At 46.2% G+C, this 17,322-nt stretch overlaps 1 protein-coding gene across 1 annotated transcript in view; it reads right to left on the reverse strand.

The window, feature by feature from the left end:
• Positions 1-3,150: 3,150 nt before the first annotated feature.
• Positions 3,151-17,322, reverse strand: part of LOC115094692 (interferon-induced very large GTPase 1-like) — a 57,301-nt gene continuing 43,129 nt past the window's right edge. The window contains exons 4-5 of the mRNA XM_029607943.1: positions 15,881-16,621; positions 3,151-8,925 (exon numbers count right to left, since the gene is read on the reverse strand). Coding sequence (XP_029463803.1) covers positions 4,193-8,925; positions 15,881-16,621 — 5,474 coding nt within the window. The 3' untranslated portion in view covers positions 3,151-4,192. The remainder of the gene's footprint in view (positions 8,926-15,880; positions 16,622-17,322) is intronic.

Below are 17,322 nucleotides of genomic sequence, written 5' to 3' on the forward strand. Positions count from 1 at the left end.
ACGGCATCGAGGGCTTCGGGGCCACCGATGGAATCGGTGCCGATCTTGGAATCGATGGAGCCGAAGGATAAATCGGTGGAAAGGTATGTGAAGGCACCGATGGAACGACACCGGACGGAGGAATCCGGAACGGTGTTTCTCCTGTCGATGAATGTCCTTCCGGAGATGATGGTGTAGTCGGTGCTAATGAAATCACCGATGGAAGGGCACGCATAAGTGCCTCCATACGATTTAGTATCGGTGCCAACGCTTCCACTATAGGCTCGGTGGTCGGTTCCATCCTCGGTGGCAGAGTCGGTGCTGAGGTCGGTGCCGGAATCGGTGCCGGAGGCGGTGCCGGTGGAGGCTGGAATCTTCGCATCGCATTCTCGATGGCCTCCTGGACCAGCCGGTCCAGTTCTGCCCGGAGACCAGGGGTAAGCATACCCGGCTCGACGGGAGAGGGAGGCTGAGGCAGGGCCGGAGGGACCACCGTAACCGGTGGGATCACGGCCCCCGCACCCCGGGAGGGTGAGGGTTTCCTCGGTGCCTGCGAACGAGACGTGGACGGTGCCAGGTCCGACCGAGGCTTTTTCTTCGGTGGCTCGGCCTGTTCAGAGGTCGATGGTTGCGGATCCTCGACGGGCCGAGACTTGTGCCGTCGATGGCGATGCTTATCCTTCCGATCTCCTCGGTCATCCGGGGAGGGGACAGGAGTCGACGGCCGAGAAGTCATCGATGGTGGACGGTCACCGGCGGGTTGGCGATGGTGGTGCAACTTCGACGGTGCCGGTTCCGATGACGTCGATGCTATCGATGGCGTTGGGGTGGGTGCATGGAAGAGGAGCCCCATCTTCTCCATCCTGGCCTTGCGACCCTTAGGTGTCATTAAGGCACATTTGGTGCAAGTCAGGACATCATGCTCACTACCCAAACATAAAACACAAACCCTATGGGGGTCAGTGATGGACATAGTCCGGGTACAATCCGGACATCGACGGAACCCCGTCGCCATGGCTTAAGGCCAAATTTAGGCGCGGGCTCAGTAAGTTCCCACAGGCCTCAAGGGCCAAAATCGAAGGCCGCCGATTAAAAAAGGGAAAAAACTTACCGGTTTCCGCGAAAGTGACAAAAATTTGTCGAAGGGAGACCCCTGAGGGGCAAATTTTTTTCGGATAGAAAAATACCGAATTCCTGTCAGGAACGTGGTAAGAGAGCTCCTTTCACCGCGTGGCAACTGCTGCGCGGAAAAAAGAAGACTGAAGGGAGACCCCTGCTGGCTGCAGGGTCAGTGCCTTGCTGGGCATGCCCAGTAGGGGCCAGTCAAAGTTCTGTTTAAACTTTGACAGAAGTTTTCCGTGGTGGGCTCCATCCTCGATGTCACCCATTTGTGAGGACAACCATCCTGCTTGTCCTGTGAGAAAGCCATCGGGGCTCCCCTAGGGCTCAGCGCGTGCAAGGTGCAAAAGTGTGCACCCCCTTCGCGCCGACCCCGAATTTTATAACATGTGCGCGCATGTTATAAAATTCGGCGTAGAGTTGTGCACGCCGGGTTGCGCGCAAAAATCTATGCCTGCGCGTAGCTTTTAAAATCTGGCCCACTGTTTTTAGCCATATCGAGGGATAGCGTTTTTTCAGATAGCCAATTAATAAAGATAAAACATGGTTTTCCTACATCAATGACTTTGAAAATTGTTCTCTATAAGATTCTGACAAGGTTTAAATTGCTGCTGCTTGGATAACAGATTATTATGCTGTGGCCTGATGAAAATGTTGGAGAAATTAGGAAAGTGGGAAGATTGCTTCTTTTGTATCCCTATAAGAAATCATGAGAATTTTTGTTCACTTTAGCTTATTGATGATGTTCTTTGGACTGGTGCCTGAAGACAGCGCTTGGGTTATTTACTTTACACTCAAGGAATAGCTGCTATCAGTTAGGCACAAAGCACTTTTTGCAAAGTGGAAATCAGTAATTATACCCTTGTTTAATGATTGGTTGATTAAAATATGGGAATAAATGGAAATTAATGTGTTAAAATCGGATCTGAATAGGAAAGTCAAAACTGTGAGAAAGTGGGCCCCTTTATCACATTAGTTTAAGAAACAGAAGAAGGATTGAGAAACAAAATCTATCCTGGTATCTTTGCTCTTTTTCTTTATGTTTCATGAATAAAGAGAAAAATATAAATGTCATAAAAAAATGTATAAAATGAAGGACAAATTACAAGTTTCTCAATTGATATCTCAATTGAGATCGAATGTCGGTATATAAAAATAATAAATAAATAAAATAAATAAATAAGTAATGTCACAGATTCTGCCTTGAAATTCAGAAAAATAATTGATGGAGACAGTGGACCTTAGTTAAATATGAAAAACATTTTAATTTTAAAGGTTTACTTTTTTTGTTTTTTTGCAAGTTGTTTATATAAGAATTATGCTATAAACAGATATAATAATACTAACATTATAACAACCTTAAATACTTTACAAATAATGTCTTAGTAGTAACTTTTTATTTCAATTGCTCTCTGTTGAGATTGCCCTTGAGCCAATGAAGGTAGTCATATAATTTATTTTTATTTCAGCATTTATTCTGTATTCTATACTGGGGTTTTCCTACACATCTCTTCCACAAAAAGCTTACACTGGAAGTGGGTATTCAAGGCAATGGAAAATAAAATTACAAGGAGAATCTAGAAGAAAAACAGAATGGGGTAGATTTTAGAAAAGTACGCCCGCGCGTACTTTTCTTCGCGCACCAGGTGCAAACAAAAGTACGCCGGATTTTATAAGATACGCGCGTAGCCGCGCGTATCTTATAAAATCCAGGGTCGGCACGTGCTGCCCATTCCCGCTAGGCCGCTCTGAAATCGGAGCGGCCTCGGAGGGAACTTTCCTTCAGCCTCCCCCCACCTTCCCCTACCTAACCCACCCCCCCAGCCCTATCTACACCCCCCTACCTTTATCGCGAAAGTTACGTTTGCCCCAGACAGGTGTAACTCACACGCTCCAGTCGGCTGCCGCCAAGCGATTCCCTGGCCCGGGAGCAATTTCGGAGGCCTCGGCCACACCCCTGGGCCGGAACCACGCCTTCATGGAACGCCCCAAACCCACACCGCCCCCCGACACGCACCCCCTAGCAAAGCCGTGGGACTTACACGCGTCCCGGGGCTTGTGCGTGCCGCCGAGCCTATGCAAAATAGGCTCTGCGCGCGCAGGGGGGTTCTGAAAGGGTTACGCGCATAACTTATGTGTGTAACCCTTTTAAAATCTACCTGAATCTGAACAATGATCTCATGGTTCCAAGCCCATTACTTTAACTACTAGACAACATCCTCTCTTCAAGTTTGCAAAAGGATGCTCAGTTAACTCACTTACTGACTGCTATCCAAATGGGCACACTGGCCATGACATCAGAAACAGGGCACACTCAATATGAACTAATCAAATCTCATTCCACAAGGTATTTTGCAGCTCTGTTCCGAACTTGCCAATGTGGACTTTAAAAATTTACCCTTCTATGGGTGAGTTTTCTAAACAGCCCACAATGATGTAAAGCATGCAGCCACTTTCAACATGCGTACTTTATGCAGACTGTCAGAGAGAAACCTCCATCTTTGAAATGTGCATTAAGTATATGCCCTAAAAGCGGCTGTATACTTTGCAACTGCTTTTTCTACAGACTAATTTTGGCTGGGAAATAGTATGTATATTTTTGAAAATGACAAGTATATGCACTCTTTTATACCCCTGACCTAAACCAACCCCTGGCAATGCCTCTTTTTAACCAGGCTAAAAAATATGTATGTTGTGGAAGCCGACGTGTAATTTTAGCCAAGTTGAGGGTAGGCAATCTATATTTATCTGAGTAAACGACTTTTGAAAATACCCCAAGGATGGTTAGCGTATGAAAATTCTATGTTCTATTTTAAGTGTAACCAAAGACAGCAGCTTTCTCAGCCTATCCTTATATCCCCATTCTCCTAGTTACAACACACTGCATTGATGCAACCTATACAGTCTCTCTAATTGTCACTGAAAACCTCAAATTTTCAATCTGACTAACCGATTATCATGACTCTCGGCAAATATTCAACTATTATCAGTTGCCCTATCAGCACAGTTCACTAGCCCCACACTACAGAACCTGGGATTTTTCACATATCAGTAATGATAACATTTTAATACAATTGCCAAGCACTTTTGCTTCCTACATTTCTTTCATACAGAAGGCCTCATGTAGACTCTTTTGAGCCTGCTTGCAGGTTATTTTCTTCCACTGGTCTGGAAGATCAGCTGGTTTAGCTTCGTATTTTTCAGCAAACTGCTTATTAAACTTCTTAAGAACAAATTTCCAGTAGTCAGAAGCCTCTATACTGGGATCTGGCTGAATACGCCAATCTGGATAATAGCATTTGTATTCTTTATAGGGATGCCAATTCAATCCTGTGACGAAATTTCTGAATGACCCATTGGAAACAACATCGGAAGAACATAACGAATGCACAAGTATTTTTGTTGCGTCATATCTGTATTTATTTAATCCCTGAGGTCGATGAACTGATGCAAAATGTTCCTTATGTTCCTTTCCTCCTGCTTCACAGGGGACTTTACAGAATGGACACTGCTTCCCACATCCAAACACCTTTTTAAAGATCTCATTCTGGGGCTTGAAAGGAAGTTTGGAAAGCTTGTCCTCTGTTTTAATTAACTGAAGTTCCTTCAAAATATTGTCATCTAGTTTGGAAAAAAAGAACTTAATGTCACCAGTAAACTGGTCAACATTCATTTGGTTTTGAAAAAGAATCAATTCCAAGCTGTCTTTAGGAATTACCAGGTCTTTTTCTAACATCTTGCAAAAGTTGTCTAAGAAAGCAGATACTGTGTTAATATGCAAGTCATTTAAGGTTTGAAGAGTTTCTCTAACTTTCTTTATGATGGTGGAAAGGATGCTTTTTTCCAGAACTTCTAAGACTCCAGTCTGTTTGTAATGAGTTAAAATGTGCCTCCAGATCCACTTCTTCACAAACTCCTCATAGCTGTTAATATATTCCACATAGTTATCAAAATTCTTTTCTTCCAGAAGTTTCTTTAATATAGTAAATTGGAAGAAACTCCGGCTGTTGTATTCAAAGGAATGTTTACCATGGAGAATGTCATCCACTATTTCTATCCCAAGTGCTTTTATCACATAGTCAAGAAATGCAGGTTTGAGACACTGATCGCAAAAATCTCTGGCCCTCTTCTGGCATTCATCCTTCTCCATGTATAGATCTTTAAAGGTGGAAAAAAACTGTGGCTTATACTTTTCTAGACGATAATGTGGGTCATTTTCTTTAATGAAATCTTCATGCATTGCTTGAAAACTACAAGCTGCTCGTCCCAAAATATGAAGCTTTAGGTCTACTTCAAAACAAGAGTTAGTGTGAACTTTTTGTTTATCATACTGCTTTAGGCTTAAATTAATGATATGAAGCAATTCTTGACAATAGGTCACATCATAGTCAACTTTGGAACTGACCTTCTCTTCAATGTAGTTGTCACATGTGTCCACTAAATGTTTAGCAATAACTTCCGCTTTGGAAAATAATTCATGTGTAAACATCTCTTTCCATTTCTTGATTCCATGCCAAGATAATTCAAGATAGTCTTTTTTCATACTGAAAGACTCCTTTCCATAATCCAGCAGGCTTTTTGCATTTTGTAGCTTCTGGTTAACTGCTGCCCCCCGATTGCTCAGGTCCTTCCACAAGTGACAGAGCATATCTTCATGAACTTGGTGTCTCTCCAAAGGACAGAGCTGCAGCTCTTCCAGCATCTTTTCCCACATTGCTTCATATTCTTTTTCAAGTTCCTGATTTTCTAGCTCGTGTCCTCTCTTCTTGCAGTCTTCCAGAAGGCTGATGACTTTGTCTTCAATTGTCTTTATGTACACAGTCTGCATGGTTTCTATTCTGTTTTTGCTTTTCCAAATCTGCAATGCTTCTTCACACTTACTCAATGAGTAATCCTGAAGCCTTTTCTGGAGACATTTTGCGCTGGTGATGAAATCTTCTCTGTATTTTTCTATGAGATGCAAATTTTGCATATCACTTTCAAAGTAATTGTTTATACACTGCAAAATCTTTATCTCCTCTTGCTCAAGTTTCTGGAATGCCTCATGTTTCAGGTTGCTGAAGGCACCAGCATCCAGTTCACTGGGTGAGTGATTCTGAATTATAGTTTCTGCCTGAGAAACCCAGCAATGTATCTCCTTGGAAAAATTCCACTCCCACTCAGAATATTTCATAGACATTTGGTTGTAGGCTTCAGCTACCATGCTGTTTCTGAAGCTGAAGATGAAATTTTCATGTTTGACTGCATTCCACAGGCTCTTGATCCATTCAGTGAATGCTAAAATATCTTGTGGTGCTTTTTTCATAGAATGCTCTCTTACAAATTCAATCAAATATTTCTTTAAATCTTGTATATTTTCACTGTATCCAACATTCACTGGAGCCATGGGAGGAACACCATGCCAAAGGCCAGGGATGTACCAGTTGTGTTTATCAAGATCATAATCCATAATATCAGAAAATGACATTTCTCTCTGTTTTTCCATCTTAGCTGCAGCTTTTGTCATTTCATTCAGTTGCTCCAGTAGGTGTTTTCTGTCTCTCATGTTTTGCTCATAAGCAGACACATCACTCACATTCTGATGCACAAACTGGCAATTAGGTTTTTTCCCTGTTTCTTCCATCCTGAGAAATGCATGCACCACAATCTGCAAAATATCCTTCATTTCTGTAGCATTTTCCATAGCCATATTGACTATGGTTATATCACTTAATCCAATCACCAGTGTTGCTAGCTCATTATCATGTTCATAACTGTTCTCCAGCTTGGCAAGTTCAGGGGCTTTCAAGCCTTCTGTATCAATCACCATGATGAAATCACAGCCAAATTCCACCCGTAAATTTTCTTTCACTTTAATGAGTAACATGAAGGCTCCTCTTGTGCATCGGCCACTGCTGACTGAGAACTGCAGCCCAAACATGGTGTTCAGAAGGGTGGATTTCCCTGTACTTTGTACTCCCAGCACTGTTATTACTACCATTCGGCATCTTCCCTCCATCTTTTTGTTGACCTCAGTCAAAACATCAGTTATCCACTGCAGGGGAATATTAGAGGCATCTCCATCAATCAACTCTAATGGAAAACCATCTAGCAGGAGATCAGCTGCTATGCTAGGAAGACCGGTGAACTGACTTTGTTCCTTTCTTATGGTGCCTTCCTGAAACATGGAACACTCAGCCTCATACAACTGCCCCATCTCGCGCATGAAGTGCTCCACACCCAAGGAACTGGTGGATATCCTTTCATCAAGTTTTATTAGTTTCCTGGAAACTACTCCTAAGCTTTGATATTCCTTTCTATACTCAGCTCTCAGGTTAGACAGATTTTTCCTAGTAATGGAATCCAGGCTACATTTCAACCACTTCAGAAAATAATGCTTCTCAATCTTAGAGAGATTTCCCATGCCAGAGATAAATGTAGCCATACCATCAGTTATGCCATATCTATTCTGTTTTCTGCGAAGCTTGAACAATTCGTTTCTCAGCCTAGATTTATAGACCTCTGGAAGGTTGTCCTCTTGCCTCTTCATTTGGCATAGTTCCTTTTCTATTTTAGCCAACCTCATCCATGGATCCCCCTGTAACTTCATCATTTTCTTCTTGTACTCCAAAACATCTTTTATTTCAGCAGTGATTTTTTTGGCATACATACTGGCTCTTTGGCATTCCTCGCAGTCTTCATCTACCTGGATTCCAAGTCCTCGTGCTGCAACTGCCATATCTTCTATGGCAACAGTGCTTGGTGGATGTCTTATAATATCTGCTATGGTGGACTGCAGCTTCTTCACAAACTGTGCATCATTCATGGTACAGTCTTTCATCAACAGATGAGAGCTGTTTAATTTCATCACTGGTGCCAGTTTATTGAGGAATTTCAGCGACTCATTGTGTGTGCTAATCTGAGGATTAAAGATGAAGTAGTATTTGGGTTTTGATTTTGTCAGAGACAGTAGTAGTTCATATTCTCTCTCAGTAATTGTTTCGACAAACACAAACACTGCAGAGGACACCTCACGCAGAAAGCTGAACTGCAACCAATAAGATTGAATAGCTCCACGTAAATTAGCAACAGCAATAGGTTCTGGGTACAGATCTGAATTCTTCTTCCCTCCAGGGAAATACCAGGAAATTTCCACCAACCCATCAGAGATCCTTCGAGGAACATTTCCAGAATCCATGTTGCAGTGTATGAAGAAATCCTGGTGGTGCTGTGGGGGGCTAAGTACGTCATTGAGTATTTTGGACTTGGAAAAGCTGCAGCTCCCAATCCGTACAAAGGAAATGATTGGCATTGGTATGAGCACCAGACTTTCTTCTCGAAATCCTTTGCTATCTTTCAGTGAATGAGGTGTCCACTTTTTCACAATGTCTCTCATGGCCCACAGCAACAGTGTGCACCTGGTGTTATCAGAAGGAGGTAACAAGAGTGGAAGAGCAAATTGGCACATGGACATTTTTAGCATCATTTCCTGCTGCAAAAAACTGTCTGTGCAATAAAAAAGGATACAGAGAACATCAAGGGGGTTTACAGAGACTCTGGTGGTTTTGGATTTAAGATAAAAAATATCATTATCCTTAGCATCTTCATCAACATCCTCACAGTGTCCTTCATTAAATGCACTGTGTTCAAGGCTGGTCCTCCTAGCGGTCACATTCAAAGCTAAGACTTTATGCAGGAAATGCCAAGGAATTTCTTTTAAGGTATATTGTCCAGAGTTCCCTAAATTTTCTAGGCCAATTTGGAGAGCATCACTCAGTGATATCTTAGTATTTCTGCAGTTTTCCAGTTGTAACTGTGATAGGACTTCCTTGAAGACTTCTCTTTTGGCTGTAGGGAAGAATTGAGATGTTTGCCATGTTAGTAAATGGATGCTTTTAAAATGGAGAAATTACTTACCTGATAATTTCGTTTCCCTTAGTGTAGACAGATGGACTCAGGACCAATGGGTATAGTGTTCTCCTGATAGCAGTTGGAGACAGAGTCAGATTTCAATCTGACGACAGCCCTATTACATATACCCCTGCAGGAAGCTCTACTCTTCGGTATTCTCTTCGAAAAGCAATTGTGGATATATGCGTGACTGAATAACTTGATTAACTTGGTTAACTTTGATTAACTTGATTAACTTGAACTGCTTGATGTGGTTGTAGCTGGAGACCGCCAGTGCACTCAACCGAGAAACGTCGACACCCGGTAGGTATGGGTGTCCTCATTAGAGGGAAGCGTGGCTTACCCGTGTTTGTCTTGCTCTCGGTGATTATCACCCGAGGATCCCGTGTTTGGTGGCAGCCGTGGGCGGGATGCTGAGTCCATCTGTCTACACTAAGGAAAACGAAATTATCAGGTAAGTAATTTCTCCATTTCCTAGCGTGTAGCAGATGGACTCAGGACCAATGGGATGTACAAAAGCTACTCCCGAACCGGGTGGGAGGCTGCCCGTGGCCCACTTAATGCTGCCCTTGCGAATGCTGTGTCCTCCCGAACCTGGACATCCAGGCAGTAGAACCTAGAGAAGGTGTGAATGGAGGACCATGTCGCCGCCCGACAGATCTTAGCGGGTGACAGCATCTTGGTTTTCGCCCAGGTCACTGCCTGGGGTCTAGTGGAATGGGCCTTGACTTGTAGAGGTGGAGGTTTGCCTGCCTCTACGTAGACCGCCTTGATAACTTCTTTGATCCAGTGGGCTATGGTTGCCGGCGAGGCCGCTTCCCCTTGTTTCTTCCCACTGTGAAGGACGAATAGGTGGTCCGTTCTTTCTTCCGAATTCCGACCTCTCCAGGTATCGGACTAGGAGTCTGCTGTCGTTAAGATGGGGAAGGCGGCTAGAGTCTTCCGAGTCCTTATGCTCGTCTGGCGATGGCAGCGAGATGGCTTGGTTTAGATGGAAGTGAGAAACCACTTTTGGTAGGAAGGAGGGGACCGTACGTAACTGTATGGATCCCGGTGTGAACCTGAGGAACAGTTCTCGACAGGACAGTGCTTGAAGCTCAGAGATGCGACGGGCCGAGCAGACTGCCACTAGGAATGCAGTTTTCAATGTTAGGAGTCAGACCGTGGGTGGGTCTGAAGGAGGCTCCTGCTAGGAAGTCTAGGACTAGATTGAGATTCCATAGAGGCACCAGCCACTTTAGGGGTGGTCGGATCTGTTTGACTCCTTTCAGGAAGCGGGAGACATCCGGGTGAGAGGCTAGGCTGCCACCTTTCACCTTGGATCTGTAGCATGCCAACGCGGCCACCTGCATCTTGATGGAGTTGAGGGACAACCCCTTTTGTAAGCCATTCTGTAGGAATTCCAGAATCGTAGAAATTTTGACTGTCCGCAGGAGGATGTCGTGGTCTTCACACCAGGCTTCGAATATTCTCCATATCCGTATGTATGTTAGAGATGTGGAAAACTTGCATGCTCGGAGCAGGGTGTCAATCACTGCCCCCAAGTATCCGCTCTTCTTCAGGCGTGTCATCTCAATGGCCAGACCGTAAGAGAGAATCGAGTTGGGCTTTCGTGGAGGATCGGGCCTTGCTGGAGCAGATGCCTGTGTGGAGGTAGAGGGAAAGGGCTTCCTGTCAGTAGTCTTCACATGTCTGCGTACCACAGCCTTCTTGGCCAGTCCGGGGCCACTAGAAGTACTAGCCCCCTGTGGTGTTCTATCTTGCGGATGATCCCGCCCAGTAGCGGCCACGTGGGAATGCGTATAGCAGGATTTCCTATGGCTAGGCCTGATGAGGGCATCGATCCCTTGGGATTGTGGTTCCCATCTGCGACTGAAGACGTAGGGAACTTGGGTGTTGGACCGGGTTGCCAGGAGGTCCAAGGCTGGTGTACCCCAGCGGTTTACTATCAACTGGAAGGCTGTGGTTGACAGCCTCCATTCCCCTGAGTCTAGACTTTCTCTGCTGAGGTAATTCGCAGTGACGTTGTCTTTTCCCACGATGTGGGCGGCTGAGATCTCTTGTAGGTTTGATTCTGCCCATGTCATTAGGGGGTCTATTTCCAGGGACACCTGTTGGCTTCTGGTTCCTCCCTGGCAGTCGATGTAGGCAACTGTTGTGGCGTTGTCCGACATGACGCTGACCGATTTGCCCCGGAGTCTGTGACTGAACCATAGGCAGGCTAGCCTGACTGCCCGTGCTTCCAGTTGGTTGATGTTCCATCCCGACTCTTCCTTGTCCCATTGCCCCTGGGCAGTCAGTTCCTGGCAGTGGGTTCCCCACCCTCGAAGGCTCACATCCGTGGTGAGCAGGATCCAGGTTAATGGGGATAGCCTTACTCCCTTGCTCAGGTGGTCTTCTTATAGCCACCATTGTAGCTAGGTCCGAACTTCCTCCGGGAGTTGGAGGCAAATGGAGTAGTTCTGGGAAATTGGGTTCCATCATGACCGTAGGGAACGCTGTAAGGGTCGCATGTGAGCTCTTGCCCATGGAACCACTTCCAGTGTGGATGCCATGATACTGAGGACTTGGTGGTAGTCCCATACTTTGGGGCGAAGACTGCTTAACAGGTTTCCAATTGGTTCATCAGTTTTGTTCTCCTTGTAGGAGTCAGAATGACCTTGTCTTGTCTGGTGTCGAACCGGACTCCCAGGTATTCCAGAGATTGGGAGGGCTGCAGACAGCTCTTGTTTGTGTTGACCACCCACCCGAGGTTCTCCAGTAGAGTTTTGACTTTGGTGGTCGCCAGATGACTTTCCTCTGGGGATTTTGCCCTGATCAGCCAATCATCCCGATATGGGTGTACGAGAATTCCTTCTTTCCTCAGTGTCACCACCACTACAACCATGATTTTGGTGAACGTTCGAGGTGCTGTGGCTAACCCGAAGGCTAGTGCCCGGAACTGGTAGTGGTGGTCCAGGATCGCGAAGCATAGAAATCGCTGATGCTCGTGATGGACCGGGATGTGCAGGTAGGCTTCTGACAGATCCAGGGATGTCAGAAATTCTCCCGGCTGTATCGCCCTTATGACCGAGCGTAGGGTTTCCATGCGGAAGTGGGGTATCCTCAGGTGGCGGTTGACGGACTTGAGGTCCAGCATGGGCCGGAACGTACCCTCTTTCTTGGGAACGATAAAATAGATGGAATAGTGCCCAGTATTTATTTGCGTGGGCACTGGCGTTATGGCCTTTAAGGTGAGCAATTTGGCCAGTGTGGTTTCCACTGCCGTCCTCTTGGAAGGGTCGTGGCAGGGAGATTTCACAAATTTGTCCGGAGGGATGTTGTGGAAGTCCAGATAATATCCCTCTCGAATGACGGTTAGGATCCATTTGTCCGAAGTTATCTTGACCCATCTTTGGTAGAATAGGGCAAGCCTGCCCCCTGTGGCTTCTTCCTATGGATGGGTCGGCTGATTTTCATTGTGGGGTGCGGCTGGGACCTGGACCAGAGCCGGCTCCCCTTTTGTTGTGCTTGTTCCGAAAGAACTGGCCCCTGCCTGCAGGGCGATATGCTTGATATGCACTTTTGTACGGTTTGATCCCCTGCCCTTAGATATTCGGGGGGAGGGGCGCTGGCTTCTCTTGTTCTTGTCCTCCAGTAGCCGCAGTACTGGGGATTTGCCCCATTTATCGGCTAACTTCTCCAGTTCGCTTCTGAACAGAAGGGTTCCCTTAAAAGACATTCTCGTGAGCCTCATCTTGGACGTCGCGTCAGCTGACCAGCTTCGGAGCCAGAGTTGCCTTCTGTCTGCCACAACAGATGAAACGCCTCTGCCTGAGGTGCGCACCAGGTCGGAGGTCGCATCTGTGAGGAATGATACTGCTGGTTCTAATGCTTCGACGGGTGTGGTGGCGTTCCTGGTCTTTGATAAGCAGGCGCGTGTCACCACGGCACAGCAGGCCACGATCTGCTGTGACATATCTGATACATTGAATGACTGTTTAAGGATGGATTCCAGATGTCTGTCCTGGGCATCCTTTAGTGCCGCTCCTCCCTCGACTGGGATGGTAGTGCGCTTTGAGACCGCGCAGACCATGGCATCCACTTTGGGGAATGCCAGGAATCTTTGGCGGCGGGGTCCAGGGGATATAGAGCTGCCAGGGTCCGTCCCCCTTTGAAAGTGGCCTCCGGAGCCTCCCATTCCAGGTCAATCAGCTGTTGCACGGCTTGCAGCAAAGGGAAATGGCGGGAGGACTGATGGAGTCCCTCTAGGAGGGGGTTCGTCTTTGGTTCCCCTGTGGCACTTGTGCCTGGGATAGCGAGCTCTTTCAAGCTGTGAGCCACGAGGTCTGATCGATCATCTTTGGCGAAGAACCTCCTCATCGTTCGGTAAGGTTCCATTCCTGGAGGGATTTCCCTTTCCTCCAGGGAGTCTTGATCCTCGTCTGAGGTGTCCGTGTCCCCAATGCTGGGGCTTTTGTGCGGAAGAGGCACTTCCCTGGGTTTAGAGGGTCCCGGGATGTTAGGGTCCTCTGGGAGAGGCTGTGGCTGTGTCATTGGAGGCGCCGGTTGCATATGGACAAAGGTATGTAGGCCTTTGAAGAATTCTACCCAGGAAAAAGATGCTGGGTCTAAATTGAGAGGCGCTTCGTTCCCGGGTAGCCCCGTTGGAAGGAGGCTCCCGCTGGGGGCTAGCAAGGTCCAGTGTACTGTCGGTGGATCCGGATCCCAGTGCTGGCTGAGGAGGACACTTGACCTGGTTCACCCAGAGCCTCCTCGCACTGTAGACATATAGCTGTGGCCTCTTCGTGCTGCGCAGCTCTTATGTGGCATGTTGGGTAGAGGACCTGAGCCTTGAGCTTCTTATCTGGTGGTGCCATGGCTTGTGCGCGTAGGGTTGTAGAAATCCCCTGGTTTGTGCATTCAAGTGTACGCTGGGAGGCTTAGATATGCGTTCCGGGCGCGCCGAAGTTGTGCGTGTAAGTCAGATGCGCACGCAATAGGATGTGCGTGCCGCTATGCGCACAGAGATAACTTATGCGCCCGGCACAGTTGAGCGTGTGGCTGTGAGCCTGGCACCCTTGTGTGTGTCGCTGCACGCACGGCACTTATGTGCTCGCTGATGTGCGCACAAGTGATTTTTACGTCTGGCTCGCTTCTATGCGCACGGATCGGATAGGCGGACAGGGCGGCGATCGAGGGAAAATGGCATCGGTGACCACGCAAGCAATATGGCAACCACCTCGGAGCGTCGCCACATGGGAGGACCCTCGTATCGGACCAGGATCTAGCCCGGAACGGGCTGATCAACCCGGTAGCACTGACGCTGGCTGGCGATCTGTGCAGCTATTCAAGCCTTAGAGAACGGAGACTTTTAGGAAGTTTTCTACCTTACTTTGTCTCGGCGTTTCCTGGTCTCGTTCCGGGTGGTCTCCAGCTGCGGGGGGAGAGGGAAAGGTACCTTCACCGCCGCGCTCGAAGTTGGACCCGCTGCCTCTCAGCCACACCCGTTGCCGGGGGCTAAGTCCACGCTGGGAACCAGCTACCAGACCGAGGCCTACCTCTGAGGGATCACGGAAATCACCTCAGGAATTCTCAACTGGGGGAGGGACCCGTAGGTATCACCGCAGGAGAGCAGGGCTCGTCTTAGAGGTAAGATTTCTTCTTTGTTTGGATTTCTTTGGTTAGAATACTCTATGCTGTGCAAACGTATATAGAGTCCCGAACTGCTATGGAGACGGAGAAATACTGAAGAGCTGAGTTTCCTGCAGGAGTATATGTACTAGGGCTGACGTCAGATTGAAATCTGACTCTGCCTCCAACTGCTATCAGGAGCACACTATACCCATTGGTCCTGAGTCCATCTGCTACACGCTAGGAAAACATACACAGGCAGGCTCCCTCTCTCTCTTACACACACACATAGGCAGGATCCCTCTCCCTCTCTCACATATACACACACATAAAGGCAGGCTCCCAGTCTCTCTCTCTCTCACACACAGGCAGGCTCCTGCTCTCTCTCATACACAGGCAAACTCCCTCCATCTTTCTCATACACACATACAGGCAGACTCTCTTTCTCTCTCACACACACACACACAAAAGAAAGCTCCTTCTCTCTCTCATACACATATATACAGGCAGGCTCCCTCTTATTCTCATACACACACAGAAAGGCTCCCTCTCTTTTTCATGCATATACACACATACAGGCATGCTCCCAGTCTCTCTCTCACACACACACATGGGTAGGCTCTCTCTCACATATACACACAGGCTGGCTCCTTCTCCTTCATACACACACAGGCACATTCCTCTCACACACACATAACACACAATGGCAGGCTCTCTGACTCACACACTCACACTAACAGGCATGTTCCCTCTCTCTCATACACAGGCAAGCTCTCTGTTTCTCTCATACACACATACAGGCATGCTGTCTCTGAAAGACACACAATCTCAGGTAGGCTCGAGCTCTCTCTCATGCACACATACAGGTAGGCTCGATCTCCCTCTCATGCACACATACAGGCAAGCTCCTTCTCTCTCTCTCTCACAAAGTACACAGGCAGGCTCCTTCTCTCACATACACACACTCAGGCAAGCTCCCTCTCTCTCATACACACACTTACAGGCAGGCTCTCTCTCACTCACATACACACACTGGCAGCCTCCTTCTCTCTCTCCCATATATGCACACACACAAACACAAGGCTGGATCCCTCTCTTATACACATACACACATGACGGTTTTCTCACTTTCTCTCATGCACACAGGCAGGTTCTCTCTCTCTCATATGTGCAAACACATGCACAGGCAGGTTTCCTCTCTCATTCACACAACAAAGGTGTCAAATCTTTCTAGAATTCTAACTGCATTAATTAATAACTTACTTTGCATATAATTTACCTTCTGTACTTGACTGCATATGAGTTGGTATGTGTGAGGATTGTTCCTCCACCTCCTCTTGCTTCTTCGTTTGCACCTTTTTTTCCTCCACTTTCTCCATCTTGTCTTTCATCCATTTCTCATCCTTCCTGATATTCTCTTGCACCTGTTTTGCTTCCTCCCTCTTCTTCTCTTGCACCTGTTTCTCCTCTTCCCCCCTTTTATAGTCTTCTACCTGTTTCTCTTCCTCATCCTCCTCCATATTCTCTTGTATTGGTTCCTCTTCTTCTTCTTCCTTCTGCATATGTTTCTCCTCCTCTTCCTCCCTCTTAAAATCTTGCATCTGTTCCTTCTCCATCTTATTCTCTTCTACCCATTTCTCCTGTATATTCTCTTGTACACCTTCTTTCTCCTTTCCTTTAATCTCTTGGGCCCATTTTTCTTCCTTACTCTCATTCTCTTTCACTTTTTTATCCTCTTCTTCTCCTCTCTTCCTCTTATTTTCTCTCACTTTTTTACCCTCTTCTACCCTCTTCCTCTTATTCTCTTTTTCATCCGCTTTTGTCCTCTTCAACTCTTGCATCTGTTCTCCCTCATCCTCACTTTTGATCTCTTGTGCATCTTCCTCTTCCTTTATCTTCATCTTATTCTCTTCTACTCGTATCTCCTGCTCGTTTATTTCCTCTTGCACACATTTTTCTTTCTCCTCCTGTTGGAACTTTCCCTCCTTTTCTGTCAGGTTTCCAGCGGTTAGTTCTTGTGCTTAAAAAAGAAATGAATACATGTGTGACTATAGCATTTGGAAAATGTAATTAAACAGAACTATGAAAACAAAATGCAAATTATCATAAAAACTATGAGTTCTTTCCTAGTAGCATAAATAGTTTTTTACAGAAACATATCAGCTATATTTTAGTATTTTTCTTTATACCTCCACTACCAACATCTCCAGTGCTCTCATGTTTTACTGCATGGCATGGCATCAGGAAGTAAATTGGGTAGACTGAATGAGCCTTATGGTTTTTTTCTGCTACCATATTTTGTGTTTCTATGTTACTTAAATGACAGCATGGAAATCTTTACATCCTCAGGGTATCTGTATTTTGAGTTTGTTTTTATGAAGCTCATGTACATTGCATTTTCCACATTAATATTCCAGTAAACTGCAAATAGAGGCCCATATATTTTAAAATATTAAAAAAAAAAAATTGCTTTCTCCTTTTTTCATAGTGCATAAAGCAGAATTGCTAACCTGTTATAGTTTTTCCGAGGAAAGGATGTCAGTCTCTACAAGTGGCAGTGGGAGGCCATCATAATTTACATTTACAGTTATTAAAATTTATAAACCACCTAACACTTAAAAAGGCCTAGGTAGTGAACAAAATAACATACACAAATTAACCCTTTGAACCCTAGGTTCCTATGGCGATAAACCCGTCAACCCTAAGCTCTTCAGGAAACCC

This window comes from Rhinatrema bivittatum, chromosome 6 (genome assembly GCF_901001135.1).
Source record: "Rhinatrema bivittatum chromosome 6, aRhiBiv1.1, whole genome shotgun sequence".
NCBI lineage: Eukaryota > Metazoa > Chordata > Amphibia > Gymnophiona > Rhinatrematidae > Rhinatrema > Rhinatrema bivittatum.